General features: G+C 40.5%; 1 protein-coding gene across 2 annotated transcripts; it reads left to right on the forward strand.

The window, feature by feature from the left end:
• The first annotated feature begins 8,142 nt into the window (after positions 1 to 8,142).
• Positions 8,143 to 20,663, forward strand: si:dkey-69o16.5 (Alpha-aspartyl dipeptidase-like). 2 transcript variants are annotated; one of them, XM_060930442.1, is made up of 9 exons: positions 8,143 to 8,224; positions 9,167 to 9,297; positions 11,051 to 11,139; positions 11,267 to 11,341; positions 11,427 to 11,506; positions 12,685 to 12,858; positions 16,012 to 16,071; positions 16,144 to 16,226; positions 19,035 to 20,276. In XM_060930442.1, exons 2-9 carry the CDS (start codon positions 9,203 to 9,205, stop codon positions 19,102 to 19,104), a joined length of 726 nt encoding a protein of 241 aa, XP_060786425.1. In that variant the 5' UTR covers positions 8,143 to 8,224; positions 9,167 to 9,202; the 3' UTR covers positions 19,105 to 20,276. The 2 variants fall into 2 exon arrangements, with proteins under 2 accessions (XP_060786425.1, XP_060786426.1); XM_060930443.1 differs by lacking the exons at positions 8,143 to 8,224; positions 19,035 to 20,276 and adding an exon at positions 20,283 to 20,663 and having other exon boundaries at positions 8,975 to 9,297.
• The last annotated feature ends 1,168 nt before the right edge of the window (positions 20,664 to 21,831 follow it).

A 21,831-nucleotide genomic window follows, 5' to 3' on the forward strand; every position in this document is an offset into this window, starting at 1 on the left:
CAGCATCTCATACACTACACTTTCCATCAGCATCTCATACACTACACTTTCCATCAGCATCTCATACAACTACACTTTCCATCAGCATCTCATACACTACACTTTCCATCCAGCATCTCATACACTACACTTTCCATCAGCATCACATACACTACACTTTCCCTCAGCATCACATACACTACACTTTCCATCAGCATCTCATACACTACACTTTCCATCAGCATCTCATACTCTACACTTTCCATCAGCATCTCATACACTACACTTTCCATCAGCATCACATACACTACACTTTCCATCAGCATCTCATACACTACACTTTCCATCAGCATCTCATACACTACACTTTCCATCAGCATCACATACACTACACTTTCCATCAGCATCACATACACTACACTTTCCATCAGCATCACATACACTACACTTTCCATCAGCATCTCATACACTACACTTTCCATCAGCATCACATACACTACACTTTCCATCAGCATCACATACACTACACTTTCCATCAGCATCACATACACTACACTTTCCATCAGCATCACATACACTACACTTTCCATCAGCATCTCATACACTACACTTTCCATCAGCATCACATACACTACACTTTCCATCAGCATCTCATACACTACACTTTCCATCAGCATCTCATACACTACACTTTCCATCAGCATCTCATACACTACACTTTCCATCAGCATCTCATACACTACACTTTCCATCAGCATCACATACACTACACTTTCCATCAGCATCACATACACTACACTTTCCATCAGCATCACATACACTACACTTTCCATCAGCATCACATACACTACACTTTCCATCAGCATCTCATACACTACACTTTCCATCAGCATCACATACACTACACTTTCCATCAGCATCTCATACACTACACTTTCCATCAGCATCTCATACACTACACTTTCCATCAGCATCACATACACTACACTTTCCATCAGCATCTCATACACTACACTTTCCATCAGCATCACATACACTACACTTTCCATCAGCATCTCATACACTACACTTTCCATCAGCATCACATACACTACACTTTCCATCAGCATCTCATACACTACACTTTCCATCAGCATCACATACACTACACTTTCCATCAGCATCTCATACACTACACTTTCCATCAGCATCTCATACACTACACTTTCCATCAGCATCTCATACACTACACTTTCCATCAGCATCACATACACTACACTTTCCATCAGCATCTCATACACTACACTTTCCATCAGCATCTCATACACTACACTTTCCATCAGCATCACATACACTACACTTTCCATCAGCATCACATACACTACACTTTCCATCAGCATCCTCATCACATACACTACACTTTCCATCAGCATCACATACACTACACTTTCCATCAGCATCACATACACTACACTTTCCATCAGCATCTCATACACTACACTTTCCATCAGCATCTCATACACTACACTTTCCATCAGCATCTCATACACTACACTTTCCATCAGCATCACATACACTACACTTTCCATCAGCATCTCATACACTACACTTTCCATCAGCATCTCATACACTACACTTTCCATCAGCATCTCATACACTACACTTTCCATCAGCAATCTCATACACTACACTTTCCATCAGCATCACATACACTACACTTTCCATCAGCATCTCATACACTACACTTTCCATCAGCATCTCATACACTACACTTTCCATCAGCATCACATACACTACACTTTCCATCAGCATCACATACACTACACTTTCCATCAGCATCTCATACACTACACTTTCCATCAGCATCACATACACTACACTTTCCATCAGCATCATACACTACACTTTCCATCAGCATCTCATACACTACACTTTCCATCAGCATCACATACACTACACCTTTCCATCAGCATCTCATACACTACACTTTCCATCAGCATCTCATACACTACACTTTCCATCAGCATCACATACACTACACTTTCCATCAGCATCACATACACTACACTTTCCATCAGCATCACATACACTACACTTTCCATCAGCATCTCATACACTACACTTTCCATCAGCATCTCATACACTACACTTTCCATCAGCATCTCATACACTACACTTTCCATCAGCATCACATACACTGCACTTTCCATCAGCATCTCATACACTACACTTTCCATCAGCATCACATACACTACACTTTCCATCAGCATCTCATACACTACACTTTCCATCAGCATCTCATACACTACACTTTCCATCAGCATCACATACACTACACTTTCCATCAGCATCACATACACTACACTTTCCATCAGCATCACATACACTACACTTTCCATCAGCATCTCATACACTACACTTTCCATCAGCATCTCATACACTACACTTTCCCATCAGCATCTCATACACTACACTTTCCATCAGCATCACATACACTGCACTTTCCATCAGCATCTCATACACTACACTTTCCATCAGCATCACATACACTACACTTTCCATCAGCATCACATACACTACACTTTCCATCTCATCTCATTATCTGTAGCGCTTTATCCTTCTACAGGGTCGCAGGCAAGCTGGAGCCTATCCCAGCTGACTACAGGCGAAAGGCAGGGTACACCCTGGACAAGTCGCCAGGTCATCACAGGGCTGACACATAGACACAGACAACCATTCACACTCACATTCACACCTACGCTCAATTTAGAGTCACCAGTTAACCTAACCTGCATGTCTTTGGACTGTGGGGGAAACCGGAGCACCCGGAGGAAACCCACGCGGACACGGGGAGAACATGCAAACTCCGCACAGAAAGGCCCTCGCTGGCTCCGGGGCTCGAACCGGACCTTCTTGCTGTGAGGCGACAGCGCTAACCACTACACCACTGTGCCGCACACTTTCCATCAGCATGCTTTTTTAAAAGAAACAGAGTACTGTCCAAACCAGTGCACCCAAACCTCATCCTAGAGATAATATCTTTCTCGTGAGTGGATGTAGCAGTTGGTCTTGCACCGCCCACAAACCTTTGAATACTGTAATATTTCCTACCAGTGTTAGCATTATTCCAGTCACTTTGCCATTTTTCCTTGGACTTTGACTTGACTATCATTTTAATTTCAGATTTACTATAATGAATATCCATAGTGATCTCAGGAGATTCACATGCCTTCTTAGCGTTCTTATCAGCTAGTTCATTACCTCGTACTCCTATATGAGCCGGGACCCATAAAACACTGACATTTGTATCAGAGTTTAATAGTCTACTTATCTGTACAATTTCTAAAACAATGTCTTGTCTGGACTGAGACATAGCACTCTGGATGCTCATCAATGCAGATGCAGAGTCTGACGCGATTAGCACCCCATTCCTTACCTTTTTCTCTCAACCCAGGACCGGGCAATAAGAATAGCTACTAGCTCAGCTGTGTAAACTGCAAGATCATTACTCAATCTTTCTTTTTTTACAGATCTTGAGGCTAGGTATTACAAATGCAACACCAACTTTACCTTCTATTGACTTTGATGCATCTGTAAATACCACCAGTTTATCTTCATACACATCTCTAATATGATACTCAACTATATCTCTGTTGAGTTCCTCATTCATTTTCAATTCTAACAGGTCTAGGTCAACTAGAGGTTCTCTCAATAGCCACAATGGAACAGCTGGATAAGACACTGATGGACACACATTAAGCACCTGGAGGCCCATTTCACTTGCTTTCTGAGATATAATCCACCCAAAGCTTCTAACTTGAGACTTCTCTCTCTCTCTGTAGTGAATTAAAGAAGAATAACTTATGATCTTCCTTCTGCCCTCTAAGGTTGGCCCAATAAACCAGAGTTAACTGATCCCTCCTGATATGAAGAGGCATTTCACCCATCTCAACCTGAATTGGGGTATTTTTCATAGCACCACAACATAACCTCAAAGCTTTATGTTGAATAACATACAACTTCATTAAGAGTGATTTGGATGCAGATCTGTAAGCCACACACCCATACTGTAGTCAAATACACATCTAATGAGGATAATGTAAATAGTTTTCATGGCTGGCCTATTTGCACCCCAATCCACCCCACGTGACAAGGGGTATGAAGACTTACGCAAGCACAGCACAGCCCAGCACTCACATTATGATTTACAGGAAATCAAAGTACTGACTTTGATGACAGGATGATGTGTGTGTCTGTGTGTGTTTTAATTGTAGATGTTTATCTCGGTATGTTTAGTTTTATTTTAACTGCACATTGGAGCCTAGTCAAATGAAATTTCAATCTTCTGTGCTAACATATATTGACTTTGACATGATAATCAGCTTTTGAATGTTCTTTTTGTAAATGTAAAGATATCTTTTTATCCTTGGAAGTATAACCATGTGATTAATTAAATGCTTTTTTTTGTCACAAACTACCGTGAGTCGCTGTCACTGTTTTATACTATTACTGACTCGGGCAGCACATTTGTTATTATGCTATGATGTGAGTTTACATTTGTTATTATGCTGTGATGCGAGTTTACATTTGTTATTATGCTATGATGTGAGTTTACATTTGTTATTATGCTATGATGTGAGTGCATTCGGTTTTTGAGGTGGATGAAGTATTTCTGAAGTTTCAGAAGTGAGTAAGCTGTTTATTTAACTTTAGCTTCCCCTACGGCCCTATCACGTAAAAATATTTTCACTAAAAATTGGAAATAAATTGTATGGTTATTTGTCCTAAGGCCACAGTTATCCATAAGTATGCAGTGTTCGGCTTCTCACAGCAGAGGAATTTCAGCATGCATCCTGTCTTACAGTCTGTAGTATACTGAAATATTTCCGCCAAGCTATGCGTATTTTTTTAAACATAAAATGATTATTCATCATTAATATCATAAATACATACTTCCGTTTGTTTTTTTATATATATAACAAACCAAACCGTTTGAATATCGATTGAAATTTGAGGAAGTTACGGTCATCTGAAAAGTACATATCACTACCAACACAATGTAATGGGTAAGCCAGCTGTCTGAGGTAAGATGGCCGCCATGTGCGGACGTTCGACTTCGTTGACGGGCAACGGGGACGAGGCATCTAGTCTTCTATGTAAATCTATGCACTCTACAACCCTGCATCCCCACAGATAGTGTTGAAGGCATGAAATAGAGTTGCGCCCAAGGATTTATATGGCTGCAATGGAAGCAATCCCGAAAAGCTCAGGGAAGCTGGTTAGGAATGCAGTCCTGTGGTGGAATGAGGAGTGTGAGATGGCTGTGAAAGTCAGGAATAGGGCTTTTAGAAAGTTGAGACAATCACATAACTTTCAACGCTTTATTGAATATAAGCAGGCGCAGGCAGTCGTCAGGAGGGTCATTAGACAAAGGAAAAGGACTTACTGGAGAGAATACTGTAGCTCAGTAGGTAGTAGTGTGGACATAAATGAAGTGTGGGGTATGATTAAGAAAATGGAGGGTAACAGAAGAGAGTGGGGGTTATCCTATTCTTTCAGATGGAGACCAGCTGGCTGTGTCTGACATGGAAAAAGCGGAAATGATGGTGAAGACTTTGAGCAAGGTCCATAGTTCTGATAATCTGTCAGAAGAGGAAAGACGCGGGAGAGAAGAGACAATGGGTATATTTGGCGGGGTTGTTCAAAAGAAAGAAAAATCAGAGGATAAATATAATGTTCCTTTCACATTGTTGGAGCTTAAAAATGCTTTGGAGAGGTGTAGGAATTCAGCCCCTGGGCAGGACGGAATCTGCTATCGAATGTTATCTCATTTGAGTGACACGAGTTTGCTGACAGTTTTGAATCTGTACAATAGGGTGTGGGAGGAGGGACATATTCCAGCAGGATGGAAAGAGGCGGTCATTGTGCCTATAAAAAAACCAGGGAAGGATGCTAGTAACCCTGTCAATTACCGGCCTATAGCTTTGACCTCACAGTTAGGTAAGTTGATGGAAAAACTGGTCAATGGACGGTTAAGGCACTTTGTTGACGAAAAGAGGTTGTTGACAAGGTATCAAAGTGGTTTCAGGAAGGGGCGGAACACAATTGACTCTATTATATGTCTTGAAGATGAAATCAGAAAAGCTCAGACAAATAGAGAAACTGTAGTGGCAGTGTTTCTGGATGTTGAAAAAGCGTATGATATGCTTTGGGTGGAGGGTCTTTTGATTAAGTTGCACCTGTTGGGTATTGGGGGGAATATTTTTAACTGTGTGATGGATTTTTTCAGGAACAGAAGCATTCAGGTCAAGATAGGGACGGACATATCAAGTCGATGTTTGGTTGAGAATGGAACTCCACAAGGAAGTGTGATCAGTCCTCTATTGTTTAATATAATGATCAATGATATTTTTTCTGATGTTCAGCTTGATATTGGACAGTCCCTGTTTGCAGATGATGGTGGGTTGTGGAAGAGGGGGAAAAATGTGCGACATACTTTGAAGAAGGTCCAGGAGTCTCTGGCTCTTGTAGAGGACTGGGGTAGGAAGTGGGGTTTTAGATTCTCAGTTGAGAAAACAAAAACAATGTTTTTTACAAGGAAGAGGGTCTGTGACAGCCTAAAGCTATATCTTTACAACCGTCCTGTGGAAAGGGTTTCTTGTTTTAAATTTCTAGGAGTGTTCTTTGACACTAGACTTACTTGGAGAGTACATATCTCAAGAGTGGCGGATAAATGTAAAAATGTATTGAACCTGATGAGATGTCTTGCTGGAAGGAACTGGGGAGCAGATTTAGCCTCTTTAAAACTGATTTATGTTTACCTGATCAGAGCAAGGATTGATTATGGGTGCTTGGTTTATGCATCTGCAGCGGCATCTGTACTGGCTAGGCTGGATGTAATCCAAGCTGCTGCGTTGAGATTATGTACTGGAGCGGTGCGATCTTCCCCAGTTTGTTCTCTACAGGTTGTGACAGGAGAAATGCCTCTTGGTCTGAGGAGAAAACAGCTGCAGGCCAATTATTGGGTTAATTTGATGGGACAGAGTCCCAGTCACCCTGTTAGAAGAGTGATTGAGCCAAGCTAGGAGAGGGAGGTGGCGAATCTGCCCAGTTTTGGGTGGACTGTAGAATCTGTTGCCCAGGAATTGAATATTCTTCAGAGGACCTTTTGCCCAGGAGTATTGTGGCCATTGATCCCTATGTGGCAGCTGGAGGTCCCAGACATTGACCTAATATTGCTTAAAATTAAGGAGCGAGATCCTGAAGCAGAGATGGTTTATAGCTTTCATTGCCATGTAGAAGACAAGTATCGTGATTATGTATTAATATTTACTGATGGATCAAAGGATCAGGATACAGGGGTTACTGGGGCAGCTTTTGTAGTCCAAGGAATGAATGTGCAGGCCTCAAAGAGGACTTCTGATCTGCTGAGTGTGTTTACAGTGGAGTTGTATGCAATCCTGATGGCTGTGCAGTGGGCTGGAAAACTTCAGAATAGGAAGGTGCTGATATGCAGTGACTCTGTGTCGGCTATCAGGAGTCTTGGGAAGGGAATGTCCAAGGGGCGATAAGATATAGTACATGACATCCTTTTGGCAATTAGAGATGTGGGAAGATATGGAGTGACAGTGGCATTTTTATGGATACCTGCCCATGTGGGAATCAAGTTTAATGAAAAGGTGGATAAGCTGGCTAAGGAGGCGACTCGACGGGAAACCGTAGATGTTAATCTGTCCTTATCAAAGTCTGAAGGCAAATCTATTGTGTGGCAGCAATCTCTTTTGAGATGGCAACATCTTTGGGAGCGAGATATAAAGGGCAGGCATCTATTCTCAATAACTAGTAGTGTTGCTGATTCAGTTAATGTTTGCGGAAGTGGTAAACGTAAGGAAGATGTCATTATTACTAGATTGAGAATAGGTCATACGTGTCTGAATGGCTCATTATTTATTTTAGGGAAACATCTGGATGGGTTATGTTCTTGCCAGCAGATGGAGACAGTCCACCATGTTTTATTGTCTTGCAGGAACTATGACTGCCATAGAAAAGTATTGATCAGTTCCTTGATGCAGAATGGCATGAAAGAGGTATCATTGAAAAGTGTGCTGGACATGGGGACAAGTGTGAAGGGCAAACGTCATTTGTTCAAGTTTTTACGAGATACTGTAGGTGGCAGCAATGCAACATATTGGATGCCAGCTGCCGTAAAACTCCAACGAAGAAGAAGAACCCTGCATCCCAGTACTTCCGGCTACATGACCAACAGGTAGGTGGCTATTTATGTGCCTGATATTTTTGGAGCTGGGTGAAGACAAACAAACAAACAATATTTATTTATTTATTTATTTAGGTAAGCAAGCTAGTTAGCTAACATGCGAACACCTCGCGTTTCAACGGCAAACTACATGACCAAAATAATTTCGCTCGCGAAAACAGCTGTTAAAACGTTTCATTTTGAACATTGCTCATTAGTTTAATTTAAGTAATTGAAATAGTTTTTAGATCTTTTAAATGTAATTTATAAGACTCGAAAATAACTTGGCTAGCAAATTGATTTTAAGATTTTAAATCAGGCGAATATGATGGTAACCAAAATAAGGTCCTTGGCTGCAGAACACAACAGACTCTGTTTTTAAAATAAAATAAACTCGACATTGAAATTTAAATTTAATTCAGTTTAAATTAAATTAAATTTAGATGACAAGGTAATATTAAACTGTGGGATGATTTTATTTTGAGAAAATAATTGTATATAATTATTGTAATAATTAATGATTATCGTTTTGTGCGTGACCTTTAATTTGTAAATATTTAATGGCGGACAGCACTCTGAAACAATCATATATTTATTTTTATGTTTAGTTTCGGTTTCATTCTGTTCAACTTTATTGCTCTTATAGTTTATGATTGTTCTGCGTTCTGTCTGTTTTGCTCCATTTTGAAGCCTGTTTTTACTAATAAAGCTGTATAAATGATATTTGTGAAGCCCTGGTTTGATGTGTGTGTTCTCTAACCTTTCACCTTTGACCCTCTGGGTGTTCATGTGTCATAAACACTTGCGAACATGCTGTAATCTTATCTACACTCCCTCCTTCTTCAGTGTGAGAATAGCACAGTGGGATTAAAGATCAGCGTCAGCACAAAGATTATTTCCCTTTTCTGTGGTCATGTGCTGACTGACTGACTGACTCTTGGATTGGACTTTTAGGTTGGACTCCTGCTGGACTCGGACTGTGCTGTGACCATGAACAGACGTCTGCTTCTGGTGTCCAACTCCACGCTGTATGGAGGAGGATATCTCGAGCACTGTCAGCAGAACATCTCTGACTTTTTTGGAAAGTAAGTCACTTCACTCAGATTCCTCTCTCACTGAGTGTAAACTTGTTCAACAGTCGAAAAAAACTTTACTAATTTCACTTCAGAAACTCTTCTCAGTCAGGGAGATCCTCAGGGCTTGCTCTTCTGTCCCTTTACCTTTTACATTTCACCTCTAAAGCTGAATATTTGTATCGATTACAGCTCAGAGGATCGATATATATCTGTACAGGAAGTTACTCCAGATTGTCTATCACACTGTGACGTCACTCTTAAGGGCAAAAGTTTACACTCTTCGGAAAAAGTAAAAAGTGCCTCTGGTTTGCAGTGAAAAGGCTCTTAGAGGAAACACAAGTAGACATTTATCACCCAGAGGAAAACAAATGAATTCAATCTGATCCTCAAGCAAATAGAAAAGAATGGAAATGGGTTTGGATTAGAACTTTTTTTTGGGGGGGGGGACCGGAAATGATTATGTAGCTAATATCCAGTGGGTATTGATATGGACTGATGATCAGGGTTTAGGTTTTAATATTAGGAAAAAAAAAGTGATCTTGGGCGGCACGGTGGTGTAGTGGTTAGCGCTGTCGCCTCACAGCAAGAAGGTCTGGGTTCGAGCCCCGTGGCCGGCGAGGGCCTTTCTGTGTGGAGTTTGCATGTTCTCCCCGTGTCCGCGTGGGTTTCCTCCGGGTGCTCCGGTTTCCCCCACAGTCCAAAGACATGCAGGTTAGGTTAACTGGTGACTCTAAATTGACCGTAGGTGTGAATCTGAGTGTGAATGGTTGTCTGTGTCTATGTGTCAGCCCTGTGATGACCTGGCGACTTGTCCAGGGTGAACCCTGCCTTTCACCCGTAGTCAGCTGGGATAGGCTCCAGCTCGCCTGCGACCCTGTAGAACAGGATAAAGCGGCTACAGATAATGAGAAGATGAAAAAGTGATTTGTGTTCCTTGTGGTTATAAAATAATGTCTGTGAAACTTTAACTCACATTAAAAGTTTTTTGATTTTCACAACTGATCATGTTGGAGGTGTTTCAGTAACATTTATGGAAGGAGTCTCCACTGTCAGTGATGTAAAACAGTGCACATGGATCACAGCTTTATAAATTACAAATCAGCGCCCTCTGCTGGTAAAGTATCACATCTGCAACGATCTAAAGTTAATGTGATTTTATACTCATTTAGAGTGAGGGAGGGAATGAGGGAGTGTGTGTGTGTGTGTGTGTGTGTGAGAGAGAGAGAGTGTGAATGAGTGAATGTGTGTGAGTGTGAGAAAATGAGTGAATGAGAGTTACTGAATGAGTGAGTAAGGAGTGAATGAGTGAGTTAGTGATTGTGTGTGAATGAGTGAGTGATGTCGATTGAGCAGTTTGTCTGTATGAAGGAATGTGTGTTTTGGTGTACTGGTGAATAAACCCGTTTGAAACTGATAAAGTGATGAATGCAGTGATGAAATTTGATGAGACTGCAATTGGAGTGTAATTCCATGCAGTTATCCAGCTGTGAGAGTGAGTGTGATGTAGAAATGTGTGAACGTGCACATCATGGAAACATCTGGGGGGAAAAAGAACTAAACCGACTGTATAAACTGGAGATTGTGACGTTTTGTTGTATTTCAGTGTTAAAAATTAAATTTCTGCCATAATTCTGAATAAAACAGTAAAGTGTTGTAGTTTATCAGGCACTCAGAGATGGGCTACTGGTTGTATCGTTGTTTTCAGACTCTGTGTGTTTATGGTAATCTGGATGTTGTGTTGTGACAGCACTGTGTGTTTCAGACAGGTGACGAGGATCCTGTTCATCCCGTACGCTCTACACGACCGCGACGCATACACCAAGACGGCCAGAGACAAACTGAACAGTCTGGGTTCGAGTCCTCTCTGTGCTTTTACATCACTGTGGAATCATCATCATCTCTCAGCCTGATTCTCATCAATACACAATGTGTGTGTGTGTGTGTGTGTGTGTGTGTGTGTGTGTGTGTGTGTGTGCAGGTTATGAAGTAGACAGTGTTCATGAGGCTGCAGACCCTGTCGAGGCCGTGCGTAAAGCCGAGGGCATATTCATTGGTGAGTCACATGATACACATTTAATCCTATTTCCTCTGGTTTATAACAAACACACTTAGTGTGTGTGTGTGTGTGTGTGTGTGAGGTGGAGGAAACACGTTCCGTCTGCTCAAAGCCCTCTATGATGATAACCTGGTGACTGAAATTAAAAAAAGAGTGCTTCAGGTAAATACAGCACACGATACACTGTAAAGTACTGTTTTATACCCTGTGTGTGTGTGTGTGTGTGTGTGTGTGTGTGTGTGTGTGTGTGGTATACAGGACTGCACAACACAGACTAAAACATCATACAGCGATGAAAACAAGTTTGTTCTGTGGTTCTGTTTTTTAAGCCAAAATGATTCAAAATAGTGCACTGAATTATGAGTCACAATTCATTTGATTCAACCTGGATTTCATCAACATAAAGACACTGTTTGTTTGATTCATGTGATTAATTTTTTTTATCCAGTTCAGGAAATCTACAGTTTGATTCATCTGTTAAGTTTTGTCTGTCGATTCATGCGATTCATATGAGATGTATTTGATTCATCCGATTCATTCATGCAATTCACATGAATCATTTTAATTTTTCTGACATTTTCTTCATGTGAGTCACAAAATTTGAGTTATCTGATTCATAATTAATCTGACGCATGATCCATCTGGATAATCTGAGCTGCAATTCACTTGATGGATGTGATTTCATGAAAAACGTTCATTTGACTCACAAATTCATTGAATACAAAAGTATCTCTGCTTTATGCAAAATGTGGTTCGTCTGAGTCATTTGATTCATAATTATTCTGATACACAGTTCATTTAATTCATGTACAATGCATTTCATTTGAATTGTTGACTTCATATAAAATTCATTGGATTCATACAAATGATTCATTTGACTCGCAAATCACCTGATTCATACAAGACGGAATTCATTTGAATCATACAATTGAATCAAAATGTGATTCATTCATTTTTCTGACTCATAACTCTGTGCTACACTCTTCATCTGATTCATTCAAAATGAGATTCATTTTCACTGACTTGTTTGATTCATAATTCATCAGATTTATCAGAGATACAATTTATTTGGCTCATATGATTCATCCAAAACAGTTCTTCTGACTCTTTTGATATGTAATTGATCTGATACACAGTTTATGTGATTCAAATTTGACACACTCTGCATATGACTCATCTGGTACATGAATCATTCGAGATTATTCTGATTCATCAGACACATGATACCTGATTTTTGAAAACAATTAATATCATGGGAATGACACGCATGATATTGGGGTGCCTTAGTGATGTATGCGCCTCTGAGGGTCTTTTGGTGTGTGTGTGTGTGTTTATTACAGGATGGAATTCCGTACATGGGTTCGAGTGCCGGCTCTAACGTGGCCACCATTAGCATTAACACCACTAACGACATGCCCATCGTTTACCCTCCCAGCTTCTCTGCTATTGGCCTCGTCCCATTCAACATCAACCCACACTACCTGGACACCGACTCAAAGAGCAGGCACATGGGGGTCAGTAAGGCCACGCCCACTCTGGGAATACTGTACATGTACAGCCACAACCCTGCCAGGAAAGAAAGAAATATGTATTTTGTGTGTGTATGAAGAGTTTGGTTACAAAACGCGATAAGCACTATTTAAAAAAAAAAAACAATTCATGTTCCCGCAAAAGAAGTTTGGCATTTGATCACTCTTCAAAATTCCAAAATAAATTTTATGTAAATGTGATAAATGCCATGTTTCTCTGCAATGTACATCCCCTTTCTTTCGAAACCACAACAAACGCCACAACTGTTTTTCCACAGAACGCGTTCTCTCGGTTTGACCAATCACAGCACAGTAATAGCCCCTCCCACTGATTGTCAACATCTCAGAGAATCGCCATCTCAGTGAGATTTTGAATGAAATAAAAGAATAACTTTGATGGAATTGAACATTTCTGATCTTAAAGTTATTTTTTTCGTGGTCTGGTTTCCATTAAATCCTGCGCTCTGATTGGCTGGCGAGCGGGCCCGTATCCTACGATACGGACCCCGGTTGTGGACTTCTGGAGACTCGCTTGTTCACAACAACAAACATGGTAGCATTTTTGTCAACATTTTTTTTTTAAATAAGATTTATTTATAAGATTATAAAAAGTCTTATAAATGTTTGCCAGCATTTCTCAGGAGAATCGCATTAATTTTACAGCATGGATAGCGATAACGACAGTGTTCACAGCGAAAGCGAGTTTTACTGCCCTGAGGAAGAAGAAATAAAAGAAAACTTCAGGAGAAAGCTAAAAACCTCTAACTGTTGCTAACGCCGAGCAAAAACATGGCTGAATCCTGAATGACTCCTATTTGTATAAATAGGGGACTACATAGGCAGCAAAATGTAGTTTTTTTTTCCTGCCATGGAAGTGCACTTGTATACCGAGGAGGAAGCCATTTGCATTACAGCCGTGAATGAGGATTCAAAATGGCGGCTCGGCTCGGTTTTAGAATAGAATAGAATAGACGGGCGCTCTCGTTTTCTGTTAGAATTTGGTAAAGAAAAAAATATATATTATTTACCTGCTTAAGGTCGGTCCGTATGGTGAAATACCGTGACCTCGGCTCAGAGGGCCTCGCTCAGCACTTTCAAGACCTCGGGCACGGTATTTCACCATGCGGACCTCCCAGCTGGGAAATAACATATTTATTATTATTATTATTATTATTATTATTATTCCAGTAGATAATGTGGTCTGATATTTTCCACTTTGAACACTGGATTCCTCCTGGGATCGAGATATGACCGTGAATATATATATTTATGCACTGTGTAAAAGCAGAGTCCCGATGAGTGTAAAATGTTTTAGTAAATAATCCTACGTTATTTTTAAAAAGTAAATTAAAAATAAGTGCTGGATGAAAACCAATTTATCTTCTGGAAATAAAGATACAGATTTCGTTGCTCAGTGGTGAAGTGTTTGAGATACATTGCCTCATGTTTATAATCAGGTTCCCTGTGGTGGTACATGGATGTTATTCGCACGAATGTCATATGGTCACAACAGCTATCAGAAATCAGGCTGATGCTTTACTGTATTCTCCTCAGTGTGGAGCTTCACTCCGCTATGAATGTAACTGTACCTCCTGTACACGGTGTCTAAACTTCTAAATTTATGGTTCAGGATAAAAAAGTTTGTCCTTTTTAAAGAAAAAAAAAGTTTCCATGTAAACATCTGACTGGTTGATTAACATTCCTCAGAGCTTTGTGTGGGGCGGCACGGTGGTGTAGTGGTTAGCGCTGTCGCCTCACAGCAAGAAGGTCCTGGGTTCGAGCCCCGGGGCCGGCGAGGGCCTTTCTGTGTGGAGTTTGCATGTTCTCCCCGTGTCTGCGTGGGTTTCCTCCGGGTGCTCCGGTTTCCCCCACAGTCCAAAGACATGCAGGTTAGGTTAACTGGTGACTCTAAATTGAGCGTAGGTGTGAATGTGAGTGTGAATGGTTGTCTGTGTCTATGTGTCAGCCCTGTGATGACCTGGCGACTTGTCCAGGGTGTACCCCGCCTTTCGCCCGTAGTCAGCTGGGATAGGCTCCAGCTTGCCTGCAACCCTGTAGAAGGATAAAGCGGCTAGAGATAATGAGATGAGATGAGATGAGAGCTTTGTGTGTAAAATAGATTTGGGCTTTTAGACGACAAGAAGAATGTAATTTTGGAAAATCTGTGGTTCAGTATAAGAGATGATCTGAGGCTGTTATATGTGTAGATCAACTTTACTTCTTATTTCTAGTTATATTTCACAAACAAAAATCATTCTTATTGATGTAATGGATTTATAGCATTTTGAAAGGTTTTTTTTTTCATTAAAATTTTAAAATCAATCTCAATTTGTATTTTTAATGTTATTACAACCTCAGTGTGATATTAAAGTTTCAAACAGAAAGTGGTGGTTTTCATGCTACCAATTTTTTGGTAAAGAAAATACTTTTTTCCCCTCAAAGTTTATCACAGTGGATTTAGAACCGAACTCTTATATAAATGCAGTAAACGGAGGATATTACACAGCTGTGTGAAGATACCGTATGAAGTTTATTTTCGTGCGGTGAACATTGCCATGAGTGAGCTCAGCAAATGAGTGAAAATATTTTTCAACACGAGAAGATAAACTTCATATCTTCACCCCACCGTGTAATGTTCTTTATACTATATGGACACATGCACCAAAAAAAAAAACACAAGTTAATCAAAAGAATTTTAATTTTAACCCGGTTCACCATTTTGACAGCGCGCATCTAGTCAGTGGGAAAACACTGGGAGTGACATCATCAGAGTGAAATATCAGGAAGTATGTCCCTCAGATCCGTGATGTATTTCATATGAAAAATATGAGTTTTTCAACATGAGAAGATAAGCTTCATGTGGTATCTTCAAGCCAACGTGTGATTTTTTTTTTTTCTTTTTATTATATCGACACATTCACAAAGAAAAAGTCCCCAAATTTATCAAAAAACTTCATTGATTTCTTCATGAGTGACAGATAGAGCTTTATGTCCCGGTTTTAGTTCTCCATGTCCCGGATTTCCTACTAAAACACTCAGGTCCAGCCCCATATATACATTATACACACACACACACACTCTAATATATGCATATAATGTGTGTGTATGTAAAATACATTTACTATGTGTGTGTTGAAGGAAACACGTGAGCAGAGAATCACTCAGTATCACGAGGAGCTGAACACACCATGTGTGCTGGTGAGTGTTCTTACTGTCTTACACACACACACTTTCTCTCTCTGAGGGAGTAACAGTGAGTCCTGTGTTCAGGGTCTGAGAGAAGGCTCCATGCTGCTGGTGGAAGGAAATACAGCCACGTTACTCGGCACCACCAACGCTCGACTCTTCCAGAGGTAACACTCGCACACCAAACATCACCACACACACTCGCATTTAGGCATCTCATCTCATCTCATTATCTGTAGCCGCTTTATCCTGTTCTACAGGGTCGCAGGCAAGCTGGAGCCTATCCCAGCTGACTACGGGCGAAAGGCGGGGTACACCCTGGACAAGTCGCCAGGTCATCACAGGGCTGACACATAGACACAGACAACCATTCACACTCACATTCACACCTACGGTCAATTTAGAGTCACCAGTTAACCTAACCTGCATGTCTTTGGACTGTGGGGGAAACCGGAGCACCCGGAGGAAACCCACGCGGACACGGGGAGAACATGCAAACTCCGCACAGAAAGGCCCTCGCCGGCCACGGGGCTCGAACCCAGGACCTTCTTGCTGTGAGGCGACAGCGCTAACCACTACACCACCGTGCCGCCCCCTGTTTGAATGTTGAAATGGGAAAAAAAATAAACTTGTTGCAATGCTACACGTGTCGTCAACTTGATTCAAGATAGTCTCTGGTCTCATATCTAGAGTATTTTACTAATTACAGGTCACAAAAGGAGAATCTTTTAAGCTAGCAATGCTTAGTTGTAGAATTTAACAATCCTAATATTAGTATATTTATCTTAAATTCAGTTTTTCCTGCTAAGACTTTGTCATGAATTTAAGTGAAATACCCTTAAAATGAAATAAATAAAAATGACTTGAATGGCTAAATGTAAGAAGTACGATCTTGTTATAAGAACTATTTTGATTATTTTGAGTTAATCAGATCTCGCATAATAAGTTCCCCAATCTTATTTTGGAATTATTTCATCTAAAAACAGGTTCGATTTTTCATCTTACTTTAAGAAATCTTACCAAGTCAAATTTGACTAGTTCCATTGGCAGATTTTTTTCACCTGATTCAAGCAAATATGCTTTGTTTTAATCTTTTATTTCTTATTTTTGAAAGGCCATTTTTTGCAGTGAATATACTTGCACTCAAACTAAAATCATGCACTGCAAAAAAATGGCCTTTCAAAAATAAGAAATAAAAGATTAAAACAAAGCATATTTGCTTGAATCAGGTGAAAAAAATCTGCCAATGGAACTAGTCAAATTTGACTTGGTAAGATTTCTTAAAGTAAGATGAAAAATCGAACCTGTTTTTAGATGAAATAATTCCAAAATAAGATTGGGGAACTTATTATGCGAGATCTGATTAACTCAAAAATAATCAAAATAGTTCTTATAACAAGATCGTACTTCTTACATTTAGCCATTCAAGTCATTTTTTGGGGGCCTTTTCCACCTTTATTGGATAGGACAGTGTAGAGATAAGAGATGAGTTGGAGAGGGATTGGGAAATGACCTCAGGTCAGAATTGAACCCGTGTCCCTGGATTTATGGTATGGCGCCTTATCCACCTGAGCCAAAGTGGATGACAAAGTCTTAGTAGTAAAAACTGAATTTAAGATAAATATACTAATATTAGGATTGTTAAATTCTACAACTAAGCATTGCTAGCTTAAAAGATTCTCCTTTTGTGACCTGTAATTAGTAAAATACTCTAGATATGAGACCAGAGACTAGATTGAATCAAGTTGACGACACATGTAGCATTGCAACAAGTTTATTTTTTTCCCATTTCAACATTCAAACATTAAAACATCTCTTAAGATTCCACTTCCCCAGGACCTCAGGCACCAAAAAAAAAAAAAAAGTCTACGCATTTTGACTTGCAGTGCTTACACAACGCCAAAGCAACAGTGCATTTTGGGGGCAAGATTCAAAGATTTCAGTAAAGTTCATTTATTCCCAAAACGAGCATACTTTTTTTTTTTCTTGAAACAAGATGAACCGCATTTGACAAATGTCCAAAATGTACTTACTTGTTTTAAAAAAAACTTGTTTTATTTTCAAAGGTGCTCCAAATAAGACTTTTTCAAGACATTTTGTCTATACAAGATTTTCAAGATGGACTGTCTAAAAACTAGCCTTTCTAGCTAAATGAGGTTTTGCTTGTTGGGCAATCATGTCTTATAATAAGGGTGGCTAGATGTTTTGACTTGAAAATAGACAAATAAACTTCCTAAAGGCCCGGTCCCACTGGCCGATGGACACAAAATGTATGCAAAAAGGACACAGCGGACGAGCAAAATTTTGGGGGTGGCGCTATCCGTTTTCATCCGCTCCAGAAATGGACAAAATTGGCGAAAATTTGCGAAAACAGAACGGAAAAGAACGGACGTGGGTAGTATATAGCGGGGATGTTAAACGCATGTTCATAGGAAGCCTAGCAGATGAAAGCGGATGGAAGTGGATGACAGCTCCGAAGGGGTTACCGGTGATAACTGAGAAGCGGACGCATAGCAGAAAGAGCGGATGCGTAGCAGATGAAGGGGATGCATCACGTACGCCTAACGGAAACAAAGGGGATGTTGCGCGGATGTATATCGGATGCAGACCGTTCACTGCGCATGCGGGGGGTATGAATTGCGTCTGCTCCGCGGATATAAAGGGATGCAGCATGCACGCCGTCAGCATAAAGCGGAAAGACGTGCTGGCGGCTACATCGATACATCTCTACTACTAGATGATTTTCTCCCCCTTTTTACACAAAATATCGATTGTCCGCTAGGTGTCCTTCTACATACTCTAGACATACTCCAGACATCCTAAATATACGAGATACATCCCAGATATAAACGCTTTGTCCGTTTTGAATACTTTATATACGAGATGCATACACTTACATCCTTTCTATTTCCGTGCTACTAACGATGAATAGACGTTTCATGTACCTTATCTTTCCTCCCTCTTTCCGTTTTCAGCTGCAGCGGATGTGAGTTGCGAGGATGCCCAGAGGATGCAGAGAGGATACAGCAGACGTTTAACGGATGATAACGGACATAGAACGTTTGTTGCTCGTATATGTCGCGGATTTACATCGTACACGGCGGAAAGTTCATCCGTTCTAAAAGTTTTGTGCAGCTCAAATGAAATCACAGTGGACGGATGCTCGATGGATAGAGCGTATGAAGCACGTATGCAATGAGTACACAACGGATGCATAGCGTTTTCCAACGGATGGCAAAGATTTTTTTACGTTTTACATCCTCTTTGCATCCGTAAGTGCAGTGGGACCGGGCCTTTAGATTTTTATTTTTTGCAGTGTAAAAGCACAACTTTATTCATCACACACTTGTGAAATTCCTCTCTGCATTTAACCCATCTGAAGCAGTGAACACACACATGCGAGCAATGAGCACACACACACACAGCAGTGGGCAGCCATGCTAACAGCGCCCGGGGAGCAGTTGGGAGTTCGGTGCCTCGCTCAAGGCCGTCCCATATTAACCTAACCTGCATGTCTGTGGGGGAAACTGGAGCACACCCATGCAAACTCCATGCAGAAAGGCTCCCGCTGGCCGCGAACCCAGAACCATCTTGCTGTGAGGCGACCATGCTAACCACTTACACCACCGTGCCATACTTATTGATCAGTATTCTTAAATCAGGGTTGGTCATATTTCCCGGTCAACGACTTATTTCCCAGACGGCGTCCGATAAATAATCTCCGTAAAAATAATTATCATGGGGATGTCGTGGCTCAGATGGCTGGGGCACCATACCGTGGGTCCGGGGACCCGGGTTCGGTTCCGACCTGGGGTCGTTTCCCGGTCCCTCCCCGTCTCTCTTTCCTGCTCGTTTCCTGTCTCTCTACACTGTCCTATCTATTGAAAAAAAGAAAAAAAAAAGGTAAAAAATAAATAAATAAATAATCATAGTAAAAGAGCTATTCACAGGGGAACACAGTTTAAGCTACACTGAATGTCGCCCTCTGGTGGTTTAGCGGTGAAAAACCTCTAAACACTGGAATATATTGGCTGTTTCGTTGTTAAGTGCGAGTCCTTAGTGTCACATTTTAGTCATTTAAACACCACCTTAACCTTTTATAAATACTAATCAATGCTTCAGTATATCCATAAAATGAACACTAAGATTCATCGTCATGAGCAAAAACTGCTTTCATAAATTTAGCGTAAAGACTGTGTTTGTTTATTTGTTTGTTTCCACAGGGGGAAGGAGGCGACTGAACATGAACCTGGAAGTGATTTGAGCTTTTTACTAACTGATGCACACTAATGGATGAATGAGCAGATCAGGACACGAGACACAACTCCAACACGGCAGAGATTTTTGTGAAACGCTGCACATAAAAAAAAGTTTATATTTTAAAATACCAGAAAAAAAGAGCCACGTGTGTAATAAAATCTGTTCTGTAAAGTTCCTGAGACCCGACTGAGTCGAAATACAAATCAGAATCGAAAACCGAGCTTAAAGTTTAAAAGGTTTGAGATCATGCTTGATATTTTCTTCATTTTGCAGTGAGCGGTGATTTCCTTGTGTGTATTGTGGCTTAAACACTTTACAAGAGAATTAAAGTTCAGCATGAAAGACGTGACGTCTGGACATTTGATTTGTGGAATAAAGTCACTGTGACACTTTATAACATTACAATGCAATAACAACGAACAAGCTGACACTTAGCATAGCATTAGCTAGCATCGTTCCAGCTGCTGGTTCCAGGACGTTATTTTTCTGCTCCTGTTGTAGAAGGTGACGGTGATGACATTTAAACACTGATATACAGCACATGATACGACTGCAAAAAGGATTGACTTTCGCTTTACTAAAGTTGCAGGAGTGTGATGTTTAAATCAGCACTTTTACTGATCTGATAAAGAAATAAAATCCATTTTACAAAATGTCCCTCGATGAACGATGGATATTAAACATCTATAAACACCAACATGCACTGATTTTGAATTTTATTTTTAGCGCTTTCTGAAATACAGAGTTTCTGAAATCCTCCAGTTGGGCAATAAGCACAGAGGTGGAGTTCGTCTTCCTTTTGATGGAATTAAATCAAAGAATTCCAAGAAGAATGACGTAATTTAGGCCTGAATCAGATCCTTAGGTTAAAAAAGATATTTTTCAAACCTCTTTTTATTTTAAACAAATACAATTAAAATGCAAAGTCAAAACAGATATTCAGTGCTTTATTTATTTTTGTTTGTTAAATCACAGATCATTCTGGAACGTGCAGAATTTGGGCGACTCGCATAACCCTGGAGTGATAATCTCAGAGTTTAGGATGAAGGCTGAGAAAAAAGGGGAAAAAAACAATACGAATTTTGCCATTTGTGCTCCGGCGTGTAGCTCGGACACGCCCAGTAATAATTCATCAGAGATACTACAGTAATTATTAAAATAAGTCCAATACAGTGTTACACAATAAGATATTTAGTGAGCTAATCTGTTTATAATTCTGACCAAATAGACCTTAGTAGAACTTTATTTTAAGAAAAACAGTTATAGTAAATGTGGCAGGTGGGTGTGGTTTAACAGGAGTCTGCCACAGGAAGTTAAATCTACTGTATAATTTAGACTCTGCTTAAAACGTGTATGAGGTGATCGGGTCACGTTTGGGCAGCATGGTGGTGTAGTGGTTAGCGCTGTCGCCTCACAGCAAGAAGGTCCGGGTTCGATCCCCGTGGCCGGCGAGGGCCTTTCTGTGTGGAGTTTGCATGTTCTCCCCGTGTCCGCGTGGGTTTCCTCCGGGTG

Source organism: Neoarius graeffei, chromosome 9 (assembly GCF_027579695.1).
Source record: "Neoarius graeffei isolate fNeoGra1 chromosome 9, fNeoGra1.pri, whole genome shotgun sequence".
Classification (NCBI taxonomy): Eukaryota; Metazoa; Chordata; class Actinopteri; order Siluriformes; family Ariidae; genus Neoarius; species Neoarius graeffei.

Coding starts and splice junctions, on each gene's coding strand:
- si:dkey-69o16.5 (XM_060930442.1), top strand. CDS start 9,203: ATGAACAGACGTCTGCTTCTGGTGTCCAACTCCACGCTGTATGGAGGA. Junction 11,140..11,266: donor AGACAAACTGAACAGTCTGG/GTTCGAGTCCTC, acceptor GTGTGTGTGCAG/GTTATGAAGTAGACAGTGTT. Junction 12,859..16,011: donor CAAAGAGCAGGCACATGGGG/GTCAGTAAGGCC, acceptor TGTGTGTTGAAG/GAAACACGTGAGCAGAGAAT.